Here is a 17,549-nt window from a genome sequence, read left to right as displayed (position 1 = left end):
TCTCCGGGCCCGTCTCCGCTGAAGGCACAGGCAGCCATCGTCATCCCGTGGCATCGCTCCGAGCTGGGCAGGGCTCCCGGGGAGAGCTCACCGAGTGAGTGCAAGCTGCTATTTTGGCATGTTCATGCCACAGAAGGTTTTGCTAAACACTGCAAAAATAAACAAGCCTTCGAGACCAAAAGCTGCAGAAATTACTTTCTGTGGCCTGGTAGCTCCTGACTTCATTTCCTCACTTAGGTCAAAAGCCAGACTTCTTCAATTAACTTTTCCATGCTTATTTCAGACACAGGAACAAGCTCTTCTCCATCTCCCCACTCACAGGGCTGCCCTGCAAGGTGCTGCTTCTGACTTCAGTGGAAACGAAGAGCTCTCACCACTTTTGGTCACCTCAGTGTCCCTCAGCTGACGCCGTCTTGGCCCCTGGCTGTGTTTGCCAGCAGCAGGAGAGGGGAAGACACAGGGACGTCAGCATTTCTGGGAAGGAGCTGGGTCAGACTCTTTCCATTGCAAAGAATCCACCCTCTCATCTGGCAGTGTGAACAAGTCTCTCACTCATCCTCTTAACTCCTCCACCTCCCCTCAAATAGCTGTCATGGCCAACCCTGCTAAAAGCATATTTCAAACATATCTCAGATGTCCCCATCCACTGGAGTTATGGAAAATCCTGGAGTTCACGTGGCTCCTGCTTCTCTCCTTCCTCTCATTGCCCCAAGACACAGCAAAAATTCCCAGCAAAAGCCTCCATAATAAATGCAGAGCAGAGCTCTATCCATCACCCAGCCTTAACTTCATATTTCTGAGACTCCTGAAATGATCCTTCAAAAGGATTTTTCTGTCTTTTCCAACATTTTGATGATTTAGGGAGAAAACTTGAGAAATCATCAGGCTCTGGTTTATTTACTTCCCCCCCTTTATGGGTATTTTGGATTTTCCTGAATGTCACTAGTTCTTATTTCCTACATCTCATAATTTGCAGACATTCAAGCAAAATAAAACCTGCCAAATGCAAAACACATAGAACCCATGCAGCTTTCAAACAGCAAAGAATTCCTGTCAAGTTCATTGCCCTAAATGATCAGTCAGGCCAAAGAATCAGCCAGATTCCCACATGAAGTGCACATTTCTATGGCACCAAGTGCTTCCAAGCACAGGGAAGCATTGGTGAGGATACAACACTGGAGCTGAAGATAACTCCTGACAGTTGAAACTTGATGTAGGGACAGACTTTCCCTTCTGCTCAGTAAAGCTTCCCATGTCTTCCCTTGAAGCAGCAGCTTCTCAAGAGAGTGCTCTGGTGATGCAGTCCCAGTTCAGGATAATCCTCTGCCTTCCTTTGTTGGTGGGAAAGCTTTTTATGGGGTTTGCTGCCCTTAATCCTCGAAAAAAGCATCTTTGTCCCAGCTGCTAATCAGTCCCTGACAGTCAAGTGATCAGCCAATAGCACAGTTCTAAACCCAACATTATTCCCTTGTAGTCCTCATTCTGTGTCTCCTGTGACCAGGCCCCTGTGGGACCTTTCAGTCTAGGGAAGAGCTGAATTTCTTTCATCAAAGAACCCAGCAGAATTACATTTAGACCTTTCCAGGCTCTTGCTTGTCCTCCAGTGCAAGCAGAAGACACAAGCTCAGATTTTTTCTCCTGTGCAGGGAAGTCAATCTTAAACTAGAGTAAAAATCCAGGAGTGGATCTGGATTCACCCCAATTCAGCTTCTTGTGCTCCTGGTCCGTGGCTTGTCTGAACCAGCTCCCCATGTCCTTGACCATCCTGGAAGGCTCAGAGTCAGGGTGCTCCCTCTGCTTTCTTTAGGAGTCAGGAAGGCAGAGAGCCTCCAGGGATGCATTTCACTGCTCAGAGGAACAAGTGCAGCTCTAACGTCCTCTCTTTCCCTCGTTATCCCTAACAAAAGAGGAGATTCCTGAATTTGCAAGCCACAAGCTTCTTTGGGAAAATGGTCAGCACTCGTGCACCCTCTGCACTCCCCACTGCAGTATTACCAGGCTGCCAGGGCAACGCCTGCTTCCAAGTGTCTCCTTTTCCTGACCTTATGCTGCTGTTCCTTTTCGCGTAGAAAAGGCTGGAGTGCAGGTCTGCCTCGGTGGGGGCTCAGGGGGAGGAGAGGAAGGTGGGTTTGAAAGATCCTCCTCAGTAGATGGATGACTATCCTTGGCTGCCTGGAAGGGAAGAAGCAGGATCTGAGAAAATAGGGAACGGTTCCTCACAATTCCTTTACCTCTGGCTTCTGAGTGATGCTTTTGAGTGCTCAGTGCCTGTGGGCTCCGCCATGGAATCTCTCCAGCATCCCTGCAATGACGCAGAGTTCATTTTCCTTCCTTGCATCCAAAGTCACAGCCGAAAACGGATGGAAGCCAGAGCATCCCAAGCTCCCTCTATCCAAGCTGAAGGTCCAGCCCTTCCCCAGGGACCCCTTTCCCCGGAGCTCCCACCCCCTGAACTGGGCATGTGGTCAGGCTGGCTGGGTACCTCCCCTCCTGCACAAATCCTTCAGATCCTTTGGAAATGTGAATATCGGTTCGTTTTGTTGCTTTTTGTTTCGTTTGTTTTTTTTTGCTGAGTCTGTCCTGGCTCTCCGGGCTTGGGAATAAATTATGACCCAGGAAAAAAAAAAAAACAAACACCACACACAGAAGAAAAGAAAGGAAGAATACGTTTTATATATATGCAAAACTGTGTATTTATGTCCGATAAACACAAAGATGTGTGAATATGCTGATGTGCTCAGAAATATATTTATTTACTAATATATTTATCCATGTACCGGTCTGCTGCCTGCGTTTGTTCTTTGTGCGCGGGGCTGCGCTGCCGGAGGAGCCCCGCGGGGAGGGACCCCCGGCCCAGCCCGGCCCTTCCCGGCCGCTGCAGAGCCCCCGCCCGCGGCAGAGCCCCCGGCCGCCGCTGCCGCTGCCGCTCGGGCCCGGGGCGGATCCAGGGCCGGCCCGGCCCGTTCCTGTTCCCGTTCCCGGGGCGGATCCGGGGCCGAGGTGGGCTCGTTCCCGTTCCCGGGGCGGGTCCGTTCCCGTTCCCGGGGCGGGTCCAGGGCCGGGCCGGGCCCATTCCCGTTCCCGGGGCGGATCCAGGGCCGGGGCGGGCCCGTTCCTGTTCCCGTTCCCGTTCCCGTGCCCGGGGCGGGTCCGGGGCCGCGGCGCAGTCGCAGAGCGGGGCCGGGGCAGCGATGGCCGCCATCTCGCTGGAGACCGTCCCTAAGGACCTGCGGCACCTGCGCGCCTGCCTGCTCTGCTCCCTCGTCAAGGTGGGACCGGGAAGGGCACAGGGACAGGCGCCGGCACAGGGACTGCTCCCCCGCCCGGCTTTAGCCTTGCAGCCCCTACTCGGGCCTTTCTCCCCGGCACCGGCCCTTCCCGCCCCTTCCCCGCCCGGCCTGCGCCTTCCCATCCCGGCCCTCCCACCTCGGCCCGGGCCTCCCCGCTCCGGCACCGGCCCTTCCCTGCGCCGGTTCTTCTCCCTCTCGGCCCCAGCCCGAGCCTTCCTGCCCTCCCCGGTCCTTTGCCCGCCCGTTCTGGCCCTCCCGTCCCAGCACTTCCCGGCCCCAGGACCCCCTCTTCGGCCTGGACCTTCCCGGTCTTTTCCCCCTCCTGGTCTGTCCCTCCAGCCCCTGCCACGGCCCTTCTCCCCCGGGCCTCTCTGCCTCCCGCAGCCTCTGGGCGCTTCCCGTCCGCCCCGGCCCTGGTCCTGAACCCTCCTTCCCGGGGTTCCCTCCCTCCCTTCCCTCGGCCGTTCCCTCCCTTTTCCCGGCCCCGCGGCCACCCGGCTCCCGGCTGGTCCGGGCCCCTGACACCCGTGTCCCCTTAGACCATCGACCAGTTCGAGTATGATGGCTGTGATAACTGCGAGACGTACCTGCAGATGAAGGGGAACCGCGAGATGGTCTATGACTGCACCAGCTCCTCCTTCGACGGGTGAGTGGGGCCTGGGCCCGGCCGTGGTCCCCCAGGAGCGTGGGGACACCGAAGTGGCGCAGTGGGGTCACCCAGCTGGGAGACGTCCCCTCACTGCCATCCCTCCTGCAGGATCATCGCCATGATGAGCCCTGAGGACAGCTGGGTCTCCAAGTGGCAGCGGATCAGTGAGTAATTTGGGAGCTGGAGATCCCTTCTCTGCAAACCCTTCTCGGGCGCAGTGAGAGCTGCAGGTTGGGCTGTGGAAGGGGTTCTGCCCCTCAATGAGGGGGCATATGCACAGGTTGAGGAATCCCACCTGGCTGCTCCACATGGGGTAATTCGAGGTTTTCTTTCCCGCAGGTACCTTCAAGCCTGGTGTCTATGCAGTGTCTGTGACTGGCCGCCTGCCCCAAGGTATCTGTGTGATGGAGTCAGGGTTTGGGGCTCTGTGAACACTGCACAGGGAACATGCCATGTGGGTGCTGGGATCAGCCAGGTGGGACAGGATCACCCTGGTGTGATGGGATCAGCAAAGGTGACTGCAAGGAGTTGCTGGAGAAGGAGTTTCAGGGTTCAGCACTGTACCTGGCAGAAGTTTATATTGAAAACTGCTGGCTAAAACCTGTCTATCAGAGGGATAAACTGGGATTAGAAAGCGATTCTGGAAGGTGGGCATATCTCAAACCATTCAGCTCCAGGAGAACATGGAGTTTTGTTCATAGAAAAGGGTTTTGCAGGATGGGGTGCTGTTGTGGCAATCCCAGTGAGCACACTCCTCCTCCTGCACTAAGGGCTCGTGCCATGGTGGATTTGTGTGTTTACAAATGGACTGGAGGGCACAGAGGATTTGCCTTATCTCTGGAATGCAGAAAGGGCATCATCCATCCAGTTGAGTTCCTGCCCAGTATGTAGCCCCAGAGCAGACTCCTAACCCAGGAGTGAATCCCAAATCCCTGGAGTGAAAGCTGTGCCTGTGTCTGGAATCCCAGTTCCCTTGTTTCTGATTTAGCTCTGCATTGGGAAGGAGCTGGAAACATCATGAGGCCGGAAGCTGAGGCCTGGCACAGCCCAGGCATATCTGGAATACCCAGGAATTAGGGTTTAAGTGGGATATCAGGGAAAGGTTCTTCCCCCAGAGGCTGCTGGGCACTGCCCAGGCTCCCCAGGGAATGGGCACGGCCCCGAGGCTGCCAGAGCTCCAGGAGCGTTGGGACAGCGCTGCCAGGGATGCCCAGGGTGGGATTGTTGGGGTGTCTGGGCAGGGCCAGGGGCTGGACTCCATGATCCTTGTGCGTCCCTCCCTTACAACTCAGGATATTCCATGATTCTGTGAAACAAAGATGATTGTCCAGTTCTACATGACAGTTCCCAGGGCTCCTCATCCCAGGAGAAGACTAAAATGTGTTTGTCTCCTTGCTGCAGGGATTGTCCGAGAGCTGAAGAGCCGTGGAGTGGCCTACAAGTCTCGGGACACAGCCATAAAAACCTGAAGCGCTCTTGTGCTGCCTGGAGGTCCCAGTGCTGCGTGGAAGAGGCAGTGGGCACTGCTCCAAAACCTCTCAGCTTTATCCTGTGGGGAAGTGGGGCTGGACTCGGAGTGTGCAGGCTCAGCTCCCCTCACTCGGTACCTCCAGACTCCGCCACACCACAGACCACAGACATTTATCTGAGCCTTGCTGGGGGGAGGGTGTGAGTAGGACTGGGAAAGGGTGTTTAATGGTGATGCCCAAGTTTTTTTATGGTTGGTGTGGGAAAGAGGGGATTTGGGAAATAGCTGTGTAAATAGTTCAATAAAACCCACTGCCTGCTCAGGGCTGGGTCCAGCTGTCACTCTGTCACTGGTTTCACCACTGCAGGGTGCTGAGGTGGGGGGGCTCACACTTGCCCCCCTGCCTGTGCCAGACTGTTTGGAGCCTGCGATTGTCACTGCCTGTACCATGGGCCACATTCCTGCCTTGAGAGCGAGATCCTGCCCTGGCTGTGATGGGTGCCCTTCCCTGTGGGGAACCTGCAGCTCCCAGCTGGATGGAGCAGATACGGTGATGGCCAGTGTTTCCTGTGGAGGTGGTTACATGGAGGTCACGGAGCCTTGGGCCTGCAGGTCCTGTACGAGGAATGTGGTAGCAGGATGGACCATCCACTGGCTGTTGCTGGGCTCCAGGGCAGGCAGAGCAGGACGGGCTCATTGCTGGTTGGGAGGCAGCACCAGGCCCTGCACACGGGAGGGGTGGACAAGCAGGGGTGGAAACGCCCATCCAGCCTCCTGCTTCTGCAGATCTGACTGTTTTAAGTGTCAGCTCAGTGTGTGTAACACTTGAACTCCTGAGGGATTTGGCTTGCTTAGCTGATGGCTCTTGCTTGAGTTGTTTTGTTTCAGTTCAGCAGCAGCCACCAGTCACGAAGGGCTGAGTGAAATAATTTTTTTTTCCCTGAGATAATCCTGGAGCTGGAAAGCTCAATTTTTGTTTTCTTGAGACAAACAGTGGAAGTTATTACAGCCTGAAAATTGCACTTGGTCTGGGTTGAGAGTGACTGCAGCACAGGGAATTCGGGACTGGCTGGGGAGTGACACTGCCAGGATGGCAGAGGTGATGGCCTCTCTGCACTGCTCTGGTTTGTAGAGCTGCTTACAAGAAATGAGTCCCAGGTGCCCCAGGTCAGAGAGAGCATGGCCTCCTCTGGAGATTAGGAGCAGATGTGTGGTGGGACAAGCCTGGAGCACAGGGGGCTGGAAGGGAAGGTGCCTTAAGCCACATTTTGCTTGGGTCCTTGCAGATGTGGTGCTGAAGTAATGAGCATTTGCTCAGTGCAGACCAGGGCCAAGTCAAGTCCTTGCTGGGCCCTGAGCTCCAGCAAACGTCTCCAGGTGCAGATCCACCTTTTGTGGGAAGAGCTGAGAGCACCCTCCTCTTGGGAAGACAGAGCAGCAGGTTCCGTTCTGCAGTCAAAAGGGGGAATTGACCGTGACTTTCACACACCCGTGGTGAAATCAAAGCCCTTGAGCTGCCTAGTGAGTCATCCTTCAGGCTTGCTGCGTTGCAGTGTGGGCAGGAGATGGACCTTGGGAGCTCCCAGTAGGCCAGGGCTGTGGGACAGAGATGTGACTGTCCCAGCAGCCCAGGGCCTCTGCAGGATGCTCAGGTTTAGGTATTCTGGGCACAGGCCTCTGGGCTCTGGAGGGCAATTTTGGCCCAGCTGTGCCATGAGGGGCACAGGGTGACCTGGGATCCCCCCAGATGCATTCATCCCCAGTGGAATGGTCTGGGAAAGCTGCAGCCAGGGCTGTCTGGGCAGCCTGACACATTCAGAATGGAAGGGAACAAGGAGGATGAGGCGGGTGGCTCTTTATCCAGCTGGCTGGAGATTGGTTTTGGGCAGCAAGGGTTTGTCTCCAGCCGGGCTGGGAGGATGTAGGGTGACAGATCCGCCCCTCCCGTGCCCAGCCCGGGGAGCCTCACGCTGGTGGTGCCGCGGGGTGGCAGCACGGCCTTGGGCTGGGGAACTGCTGGAGACCGACTGAGCCACAAGCTCCAGTTCCTGCTGTTTCACAGCACCGTTCAGTCCCGACTGCCTTCCTTCCCTTGGCTGCAGGGAATGGCCATGCTGGAGGTGCTCCAAGGCTGGAGCCACATCAGGACCCAGGACTTGTCCCCTGGCCCCGTGATGCAGAGGAGGTGACAAGAGGGCTCTGCACAGGACCCTAAGCAGGATGGGCTTTTTTGGCTGCGGTTGCTGTGGGGCTGAGGCTCCGCGGTTCTCATCTCCCTTCCTGGGAAGTTGCAGTCACCGCTCAGGGCTGGGAACTTTGCTTAGGAAATTGTCCCCAGGGAGCAGTGTGCAGTCACTGTGCCTCTCGGGGAAACTGAGGGGGTATGGAAACCCTGCAGAGACCTCACCCCTTGCTGGAAGCCCAAGTGCTCCAGGATATGTAGGGTTAAGACTGGCAGGAGCTGCAGTGCAGGTGCAAAGGAGCCACCCCAGCGAGGAAAATGGGTCGAACGTGGTGGTTTTTGAGAGCTGCACCTCCTGTGCCTGCAGCGCTTCCAGGAACGTGGTGCCTCTCACCAGGCTGACCCCGAGCCCGTTCCCTGCGAGCTCCCTCGCATCCCACGTCGCGCAGCCCCGGTGATCCACTGCTCCCGCAAGGCTCCCAAAAGGAGCCTGCCAGTGAGACTCCAGCCCCGGAGCTGCCTGGGGTCTGCACCAGCCAAAAGCAAACGATGCGGAGCTTTATTGCTGCAAAAAAAGTAGGGCAGGGAGCTCTCACGTTGAAGAAACTGGAGGAAAAATGTGCGGCGGCAGCCGGAGCGGGAATCGGGAGAGAAAAGCGGCAACGGGCTGGGAGCGGAGATGTGAGTCAGGACGGCTCCTCCCCCTGCACCAAATGACGCTCAAATATTTCAGCCAGGCCCGAAAATGCTGCAGGTTTGGCATCCCTGGCAGCCTGGCAGCTCTGGGCAGCGGGGCCAGGGCAGCCCCGGCAGGAAACACGAGCCAGTAGATTTCGTGCGGGTTTTGAGAACCGATACCCCGGCTCTCCCTGCGGACGAGAAAAGTGACTTTCCAAACCGCAGAGCACTCGGTGCTTCTGCAGAGGCAGCTGCCGGGAAATGCCTGTCCCCACCTGCGCGGGGCCCCTCCGGCGCTGCCCGGGGATGGGGACCTGCCCACACCCGGGTCAGAGCGGCCTCTGGCCTCCCACTTGGGCCACACAGGCTTCAGGTGAAGGGGGACATGGATGAGAGCACACTGGACCCTGCCCAGGGAGCCGAGGCAGGGTGACCCCCCCATTGTGCCCCCGGGGCTGCTCTGCCTGCTGTGGCACACTGAGATGCTGCCCGGGCTGGCAGCAGCATCATGGAATCATGGTATGGTTTGAGCTGGAATGGCCTGTACAGACCATCTTGTTCCCTACCTTGCCATGGGCAGGGACATCTTCCATTATCCCAGGGTGCTCCCAGCCCCAATGTCCAGCCTGGCCTTGGGCACTGCCAGGGATCCAGGGGCAGCCCCAGCTGCTCTGGGCACCCTGTGCCAGGGCCTGCCCACCCTCCCAGGGAACAATTCCTTCCCAATATCCCATCCAGCCCTGCCCTCTGGCACTGGGAAGCCATTCCCCCTTGTCCTGTCACTCCAGGCCGTTGTCCATTGTCTCTCTCCATCCTTCCTGTAATTTCCCTTCAGGTACTGGAAGGCCACGATTAGGTCACCCCGAAGCTTCTCTTTTCCACGCTGAACAATCCCAATTCTCTCAGTCTTTCCTGATAGGAGAGGTGCTCCTACTCTCTGAGAATCATCCCTGCTTCACCCTAATTCCACTTTCACTTCTTCACTGGCTCCCAGTGCAGACTTGGACTTTCCCAGGTTCCTTTTGGCCACCCTGTGTGCCTGGGGGGAACTGGTTACCTCAGGGATGTGGAAACCCTTGGGGATAGGTGGTAGGGGTGGGGAAAAAGCCCCAAACAAACCCCAGATTAAGACTGTTGCCCTTGGAAACTGGCTGAGAAGACCTTGGCAGGTGGAGGTGATGGGGAAGATGACCTGGGTTGTCCTGGTACCTGGAGGGAAATGTTGCTGTAGAGAGGATGGTAAAGCCCGGGGCATGCCAGGAATGGGTGCCCCATCCTGCCCGTCACCTCCATGTCAGGGCACGTGGGCAGAAGCCACCGAGGCCCCTGTGTCTGATGTGGTGGGGAGAGGAGGGGCCCAGACCTGAGCAGCAGCAGGATGGGGGGGAGGGGCAAGCTAGGAGAGCTCTCAAAGCATGGCAGGAACGGGGCCCAGCTGCCACGTGCCCAGCCCAGGGAACCCTGGTGCACTGGGATGGAGGCAGGTGGGCAAGGAACTGGGATGTGCTCCCTGCTGAGGGGATCTGCGAGGAAAACAGGGAGCTCTGATGCATGATGGGTCCTTTGGGTGTTTTCCCTTCAGGAACCGCAGTGGAAGGAGGAGGCTCTGCTTCTGAAGGGGAGAGGCTGCTGGGTTCCTGACAGAGGCCTGCAAAGGGCACCTGCAAGCGGAACATCCATCCCTTGTGAGCTCAGGGCTGTCTGCAAAGAGCCTTAAACTGCTTCATGGTGGATACCTTCAAACCCACGGGTCTGCCCACAGAGTTGGGGTTCTGGAGTCTGGTGGGGGGTCCCAACCCTCCTCTAGACTGAGAGCTCTCACCTCCCTGGTCTGCTCCATCATGGGAAGGGAGATGCCAGGGGTTGGGCAGGGCAGAGTGGAGTCTCAGCTCGGTAGTGGAGGTGGCTGAGGGTGCTGAGGACATGTTTCCTGAGGGCGCATGGCAAAGTGAGACCACAGCTGAAGTCCAAGGAGGGATTTGAGAATCTGATGGTATCTCCCCATCCCCAGACCTCCTGCTGCATCCCAGGTGGCACTTGTCCTTCCCTTCTCCTTGCCAGCTGCATGTCACCAAGGCTGATGCTGGTGCTGGGCTGAAAGGGGCTTTTCCCCTCCGAGGGAATGGTCCTTCTGCATGGGCAGTTGCAGAAGAGCCACTGAGTGCCCAAACAGAGCCCTGGGACTTGTGCTGGGAGAGGACATTGCACCTCTGGTCCCCAAATGGCCCAGGTGTGTGGTACAGGGCAACACACTCCAGTGGCTGCAGGATCTGTCCCCTTGGCCAGGCTGGGGCTTTGGAACTGCACAGCTGGCCTGGAAAGGTGCTGGAAAGGTGCCATCAATGCCAGCTTTGGGCAGATGCTTCCTGGCAGCCCTGAGTGCCTGTCCCCCTCCTCTGCGCCTCTGGCCCTCAGAGATGCTCAGCTCTTCCTGCCCCTTGTCCTGCAGGGTCAAGGTCGAGGGAGAGCAGGGTCTGTCACCATAGAGCTCAGCCCTGCACCTCCTGAGCCCATCCTGCCCCGGGAAATCCACAGCCCAGCCTGGTGCTGCTTCTCATCCCTCCTTCCCCGTACCCCTGCTGGGCTCTGTCCCGGAGCATCCTCCATCCCAAGAAGAGAGGGGAAACAGGAGTCACCCATCTGTGCAGCACCGGCCGCCGTGGGGGCCCCTCCAGAGCCCCCGGGCGTGGGGTCCCCTTCCCCCACCTGCGTGGCCGGTGGCAGCAGGTGCCACGGAAAATGCCGGAGCAGCCATGGCCCGGCCCAACCGCCCCGCGCCCGCCACTGGCGCAGCCGGGCCGCGATTTTGTCTATATATGGGCAAATCCAGCGCCGTGTCCCCCGCCCGCCCGCGTCACTTCGCCTTTTTGAGGTTTCCCTTCGCGCTCTCATTTGCCTCTCGCCGCCGCCTCCTCGCCCGGCAGTTTCTGGTTGAGTCACTCGTAACGGCCTCGCTCCTGCCCGGCCTCCGGGGCACGGCCGGGCTCGGGCAGGGGGCTGGGGGCGCTCGGGGGGCTCCCCCGAACATCCCGCTCGGGGCCGCCTCCCGTGCCCGGCGGTGAAACGGGGCTCGGCCCACGCAGGTACCGCAGCCCCTCTGTTGGGCACACAGGTGGCCTCTCAGCCGTGCCACAGGCGCTGCAGTTCTTCCTTGAAGGTTTGCCATGATGGTGGCAGACAATGCCCTTCCCATCCAAAAAAAGCTCTCAGGGGTGGTGCTTGGCACTCCTGATTTTTTGGTGCTGCAGATGTCCCTAGCACCTGCTCTCCTGGAGCATCCCAGCTCAGAGCCCTCTGTCCCGCGGGCCTTTTAGGAGGCCCCCCCGGCACTGTAAAGCAGAGAGAGCTGTGCCCCCCGTGCCTCTGTCCCGTGTTCTCAGAGGGATGTGGTGCTTTGGGAACACTGTCATTAGGCTTCAGCGTTAGCAGTGGCCTGACTGAGACGCTGTGGCTCCTTTGGGACCTGGCCAGGAGATGCTACAGCTTGCCCGTGGATCCAGTGGCTCACCCGGCCCCTTGGCCCCAGGGCAGTGGAGGTGGCTCAGAGAGGCTTTGGGTGGGACCATGCTGTTCCTTCTTCTCCTCCTTCTCCTCCTCCACAAGGTGCCGGTTGGATGGGAGCCACGGGGTGCTGGATGGTGGGAATCACTGAGCGTGGCGGGGCAGCTGCTGTCCCCAGCACCGAGCGGGGTTCGCGGGCCACGCTGAGGCGCCGGCAGGAGCTCGTCTCCTCCAGCGCCGGGGCCGAGGGCAGCACTTCCCCTGCCGGCAGCGAGCGCCGCAACCGCAGGAGAGGAGGGGAAGTTGGTGCAGAGCCGATAAGAAATATCAGCGCTTTCGCAGCGCCTCGGCTGCACGGCCCGACAAGGGCCCTTCCCCCTGCCGAGCGCTGGGCCCGGCCGTGCCGCTGCCCCGCAAGCCGGCTCCCGCTGCCCTGCGCTCCCCGATACCGGCAGCGTTACTGGAAAAGGAACAGCCCCGTCGGTGCTGCGGGGTGGCAGCGAGGCGCCCGTGGTGCTCCGTGCCCAGGAAATCTTGGGGGGCATGGCAGTGTCTGAGCTGCATCCGGGTGCCCCCAGACGAGGCAGGGGAGGGCAGGGTGCGGGAGCGGTCCCTCGGGGGGACGTGGTTTCTCTCGGGGAGCTGCACCCTGGGAAGCAGCACCTGGGGTCCGTCAGCAAGCCCCCGGGAGATGCGGAGCAGGTGGGCAGGGTGTGGAGAGGGGCCTCGGGAAAGCTGGGGACCGGATATTCTCACGGGGTTCCCAGGGGAGGAAACGCTGCTGTTTCAGCCTCCCCCGACCCCAAAAAGCTCCTGGAGCTCCTTCAGACGGACACGAGTGTAGCAGGACCAAACGATCCAGAGCCAAGAGCTGGGGTAGGAATTCCTGCAGCCTGGTTTGCCAGCCAGTAAAATTAACCAATGGCTGGGGAATGTGGTAAGTTCATCATCAGTTGGAGACTTTCAGAGACCTCATCAGAGCCCAAGGAACCAGATCTGCTGATTTCCTCCTTTCTTAGACCAGTGCAGGCAGAAGGAAATCAGCTCAGGACCCAAAATGTCATATCCCCCATCCGTGCTGGGCTGGGGAAAGAGGAAGCGTCGCCTCCCCCCACTTCTCTGCTGGGAAGGCGCCTATGGCCCCCCTGCATGGCCCCGCAGCAGCACGGGCAGGTGCTGGGCAGGGCTCTGCTGGGGACCCCATTTTGGGAAGGCACAGCTCCCTCCCCACTGCCATCCTGCACATCCCAGCTCTGGCCACGTGCTTCACTCTCCCCTGACATCTTGTCCTTGGGTGCAATCTCCCCCGGCTGCCTCTGTTGGGAAATATCTTCATCCTGCTTTGCCCCATGGTCAGCCTAAAACGGAGGTTTCCTCAGTGAGCCTGACTTCCCACCCTGTCCCCTCCTCCCAGCCTGCAGTATTTACCAGGGACCAGTTTGTCATCAGCCAGGAACATGGCCGTGACCCTGGGGCACGGGGGAAAGTCCCTCAGCAGCACCTCTGGGGCCAAGTCTCTCTCTGGTTGCCCCCCAAAAGGCTCCTTTCTCTGCTACCTGAGCGTGGTTACCTGTACCCTGTGCAACTTTCACCCCTTGTGATGGCACCCACCACTGCTGGGGACTATCCCCTGGCACTGAGGTCGCTGATGGCACTGGGGGATGTCTCCAGGATGGTCTCTGGGTTGGCAACAATCTGCTCTCAGGCACAGGGTGGGATTGTTGTGGTGTCCTGTGCAGGGCCAGGAGCTGGATTTGATGATCTTTGTTGGTCCCTTCCAAATGAGGATGTTCTGTGGTTCACACCAAAAATGATATTTACACATTTCAGGCCTCCAGGAGGGCCAGTCTGGGAGGCACCTGAAGTCACCTGGCATCAGGAGGCCACCCCATGGACCCAGCCTGCACGTGGTGGCCTCTGCCATGGATGAGTGGCTGCTTACCACAGGCCCCTGGCGAGGCAGAGCGATGTTCCTGGGCTCAGAGCTGCCAAAAGGGCCCTGTGGAGACATCACCAACAGCACTCACATTCCTTGTTGAATTTCTCTCCAGCACAGGGAACAGTGTCCCCAGCCCCATGACCATGGGGAGATGGGCACAGGGCCAGGGAAGGGTGGGAGACAGGGCAGTCCTTGGCAGGCCAGTGCACAGGGACGGGGCTGCTGGGCTGGTGAATGGGCTCACTCCAGCCAGTTCTGTTTGGTTTCTTCCACTGAAATTCCACCAGCTCAGCCTTGGTTTGGAAAGGCCTTCCCAACCAATTCTCTCTCTCCTAAAGCCTTTTACCTGCTGCCATCAGCACATGTGCAGCTCAAGTCAAATCACTTCTGCCTGTGCTGCTGCTCAGTTATTTTTGGCTTTTCTCTCCCCCTGCCTCCTGCACACCTCACCAGTACCATTTTTTATACATTTCCGTCCATATTATCAATGTCGAGAGTGAATTGCATTGGCCTAAAAAAGAGCCTTTTGCAGAGGTACATGAAAACCAGTGCAGGGGCAGACATGGCCCCATTTACGGTTACTTTTGGGGATTTAGTTTGTAGGTTTTGATCTAGTTTAGTGGTGGGCTTCCCCTGGCACTGGGACAGGGCGGTGCTGGCCAAGCAAAATCCTCCGGCTCTGTGTCCCAGCACCGTCCCAGTGCCGTCACTGGGGCCATTGTGACCTGGATGTGCCAACCTCCAAACCCAGCTTTCGGTTTTCTTCCCAGGGTCTCACATCCCTGTTGGTCGCTACAGCTGCCCGGGCCGGGGGGAAGTTTGGTGTTGCAGAGCCCTGAGGAGTGAGAGGCTCCAGGAAGCCTCTTGTGCAATGCATTTCCTAAAGCACAGGTTTAGGGCCTGTGACTCGCTGGCACCTGTGTCCCCACTGCTTCACCCCCATGACCAGGCAGCCCCTGAGTCCTGCAGCCCCCGCCACGGGCTGCTGGACCCTCCGTGGGCAGGAACTGCTGCCGTGCAGGTCCCACCGCTAGCACGGGGCGAGGGGCCGTGGTGCAGCCGAGCAGCCGTGGGAGGTGGATTCAGTTACTGTCACCCTGTGCAAACACCTTTTTTTTTTTCCCTTTCTTTCTTTCTTTCTTTTTTTTTTTTTTTTCTGCACAAACATGTTTGTCGCTGTCAGCAGCAAAGCCCAGGAGAGCGTAACCGGCTGGTGCTTCCTGCCCCGGTGCCGGACCGGCTGCGGTCGGGCTGCGGGGCGGCGCTGGGTGGGACCGGCACCGTTATCTGCTCCGCAGCGACGGCTCTTCCTGTGGTCGGGCCACGTGGGCAGGATGGGGTTAAAAGCAGCCCCGCGCCCTGCAGGGGCCCATTGCTCCCCGGTCGGCACCCCATGCAGCACCCCACGACACCGGCACCCAGCACGGGCCACCAGCACCTGGCTTGGGCCACCAGCACCTGGCGCTCACCGCCACACCCGGTGTGGGACACCGGCTCCTGGCGTGGGTCACCCACACCCAGCGTGGGCCACCGGCACCCAGCGAAGGCCACCCGCGCCCCGACCCGGTAACGGGGGGACCCATCGAGGCGCCACGCGGTGCTGGAGGAGCAGCATGGGGTGTCCAGGGGGGCTCTGGTGCCAGCGCCAGGGGGGCAGTGGGTGCTGGGGGCTGATGACAGGTAAGGGGGCCCTGCCCACGAGGGGGGCACCGTGGGGCAGCGGGGGAGGAGGTGCCGTGCTGGCGGGCGGGCGGAGGCGGGAAGTGCCCGAAGCAGAAGTGACACCCAGGGGGTTTTTGGTGGCAGCCGGGATGGGACTGGGTGGACGTGGAGGCTGTTGTGGCAGGTGAGGCTCTTGGGGCTGGGTGGTCTCAATCACGGGGGTCTGCAGGTAACCCCGAAGGGCTGTGGGGGCATCCAAAGGATCTCCGTGTGTCTGGGAGATGGGGCGAGGGGGGCCCAAGGGGAGCGCCAGGACATGGAGCTCCTGTGGCCTCAGGGCAGGGAGATGGGGCAAAGGGGACTTCAGTAAAGGATGGGGGAATAAGAAGGGTCCCCATGAGGACATTTCAGGAGGGATCCACTGCCACGGGATCTCCGCCATGGGGACAAGGCAATGCAAGGTCCTCATCATGTGGATGGCGTCTGCCCTGGGCTCGCCATCACGGGGACAAGGCAGAGGAGCCCTTTGTGGCCAGGGTGCCATTTAGGTGGGGTCCCCTCACGGGGACATGGCAGTGGGCTCTCAGTGATGCAGATGGGATTTGAGGGACAAAGATGGAGTTGGAGGTGGGATCTCACCCTTGGGGTCCAGACATGAGGGCCTTCTGAGATCAGGATGGGGTCTGAAGGGCAGCGATGGAGTTCAAGGTGGAATCTCCCATGTGGGGACAAGGCAAGGGGGTCCTTCGGGAGTGGGATGGGGTATGAGGTGGAGGTGTCCCCCTGGGGTCAAAGCAAACACACCCTCTGTGCCCAGGATGAGGTTTGAGAGGGGGTGATGGGGTTTGGGGTGGGGGGGTTTGGGGTGGGGTCCCTATCAACAGGGACCAGGCATTTGGGTTCTCTGTGACCCAGATGGGGTCTGGGGTGGAATCCCTCCTTGAGGGACAAGTGAAAGCTTATTCCTGTGACCAGGATGGGGTCTGATGTGGGGTCCTTCCTTTGGGAATGAGTCAAAACTGTCCCTTATGACTAGGATGAGGTATTGAGTGGCCTCCCTGCCTTGGGGAAAAAGTGAGGATATCCCCTGTGCCCAGGACAGGGCTGGAGGTGGGACAGTGGGGTATGAGGTAGAGTCTCACCAGTGGGGACAAGGGTGAGGATGTCCCCCGTGCTCAGGGTGGAGGTTTTGGGGAGACAAGGGAGGGCAAGGCAGGATCTCCCCCATGGGATAAGGACGTCCCCCGTGCTTGGCGTGGCTCCCAGGAGGTGACACTGCCAGAGAGTCTCTGTCCCGGGGCCAGACCAGACCTGCCGTTCGCGTCCCTGGCCACACCAGGCCCATGGCGGGGCCACGTGGGGCGCGGCAGTGGCCCTGCGCGGGGAAGGAGCTGCACGCCGGAGGAGAGCGGCCGCCGACAGCGACTGAGAGACAGTGCAGTCACCCATAAAGTAGAAAGCACTACTAAACAGCACTGCAGGGTGTAGTGTTTCCTACTTTATGGATGAGTGTACTGTGGGCTACGGAGAAGAGAGCACGGAGAGCGCCGGGACCCGCAAGCCCGTCGGGAGCCGCACGCGGGCCGAGAGCGGCCAACGGGCCCTGCCTGGCTCACAGCACCCACCCAGAGCTCCCCCACCCTCCCTGGGGATGCTCTGCTTGTCCCCACGTGTCCCCTCAGCACCTGGGATGGCCACGTGGGCGGGAGGGGTCGCCGGCCCAGTGTCCCATGAGTGCCACTGAAGGGACCCATCCCGTTGGAGCGAGCCTCACACTGGGGGGCCAGGTAGGCAGCAGAGCCTCCAATGCACATTTTTACCCCCATCTTCATTTTCCACGTGGTGAAGCCCTGGGAAGAGCTGGGCAGTGGCGACCACGTGCAGCAGGGGAGGCAGAGTGGGGTTCCTGGTGATTGCTGGGTTCAGTGGGCTGAGGGACTGCTAAATAAAACTCTTTTGGTATTGACTTGTGGATTTTTTTATTCAACTCCTGGGAAATGCAGAACTGGGGAAGAGCTCCTTGCCGTGCCCAGGGCCACGTGCAGTGGGGTCATCCCGGATTTGGAGCCTTGGGGAGCCTTGGGGACACCACGGGTGGGGGTGGTGGCCGGCAAATCTCAGCCCATTGACACAGGACTGTCCCCTTCAGTCCCTCGGGGGTCACCAGCAAAGCTGCTGTG

General features: G+C 59.3%; 1 protein-coding gene across 1 annotated transcript; it reads left to right on the top strand.

The window, feature by feature from the left end:
- Positions 1-3,114: 3,114 nt before the first annotated feature.
- SUPT4H1 (SPT4 homolog, DSIF elongation factor subunit) lies at positions 3,115-5,729 on the top strand. Its single transcript, XM_082294414.1, has 5 exons — positions 3,115-3,269; positions 3,830-3,936; positions 4,048-4,103; positions 4,279-4,332; positions 5,341-5,729. Exons 1-5 carry the CDS (start codon positions 3,192-3,194, stop codon positions 5,406-5,408), a joined length of 363 nt encoding a protein of 120 aa, XP_082150540.1. The 5' UTR covers positions 3,115-3,191; the 3' UTR covers positions 5,409-5,729.
- Positions 5,730-17,549: the final 11,820 nt, after the last annotated feature.

Source organism: Coloeus monedula, assembly GCF_965178545.1.
Source record: "Coloeus monedula genome assembly, chromosome: 20".
Taxonomy (NCBI): domain Eukaryota; kingdom Metazoa; phylum Chordata; class Aves; order Passeriformes; family Corvidae; genus Coloeus; species Coloeus monedula.
The sequence above is the reverse complement of the archived record's forward strand: the minus strand, read 5'-3'. Positions and strand labels throughout refer to the sequence as shown.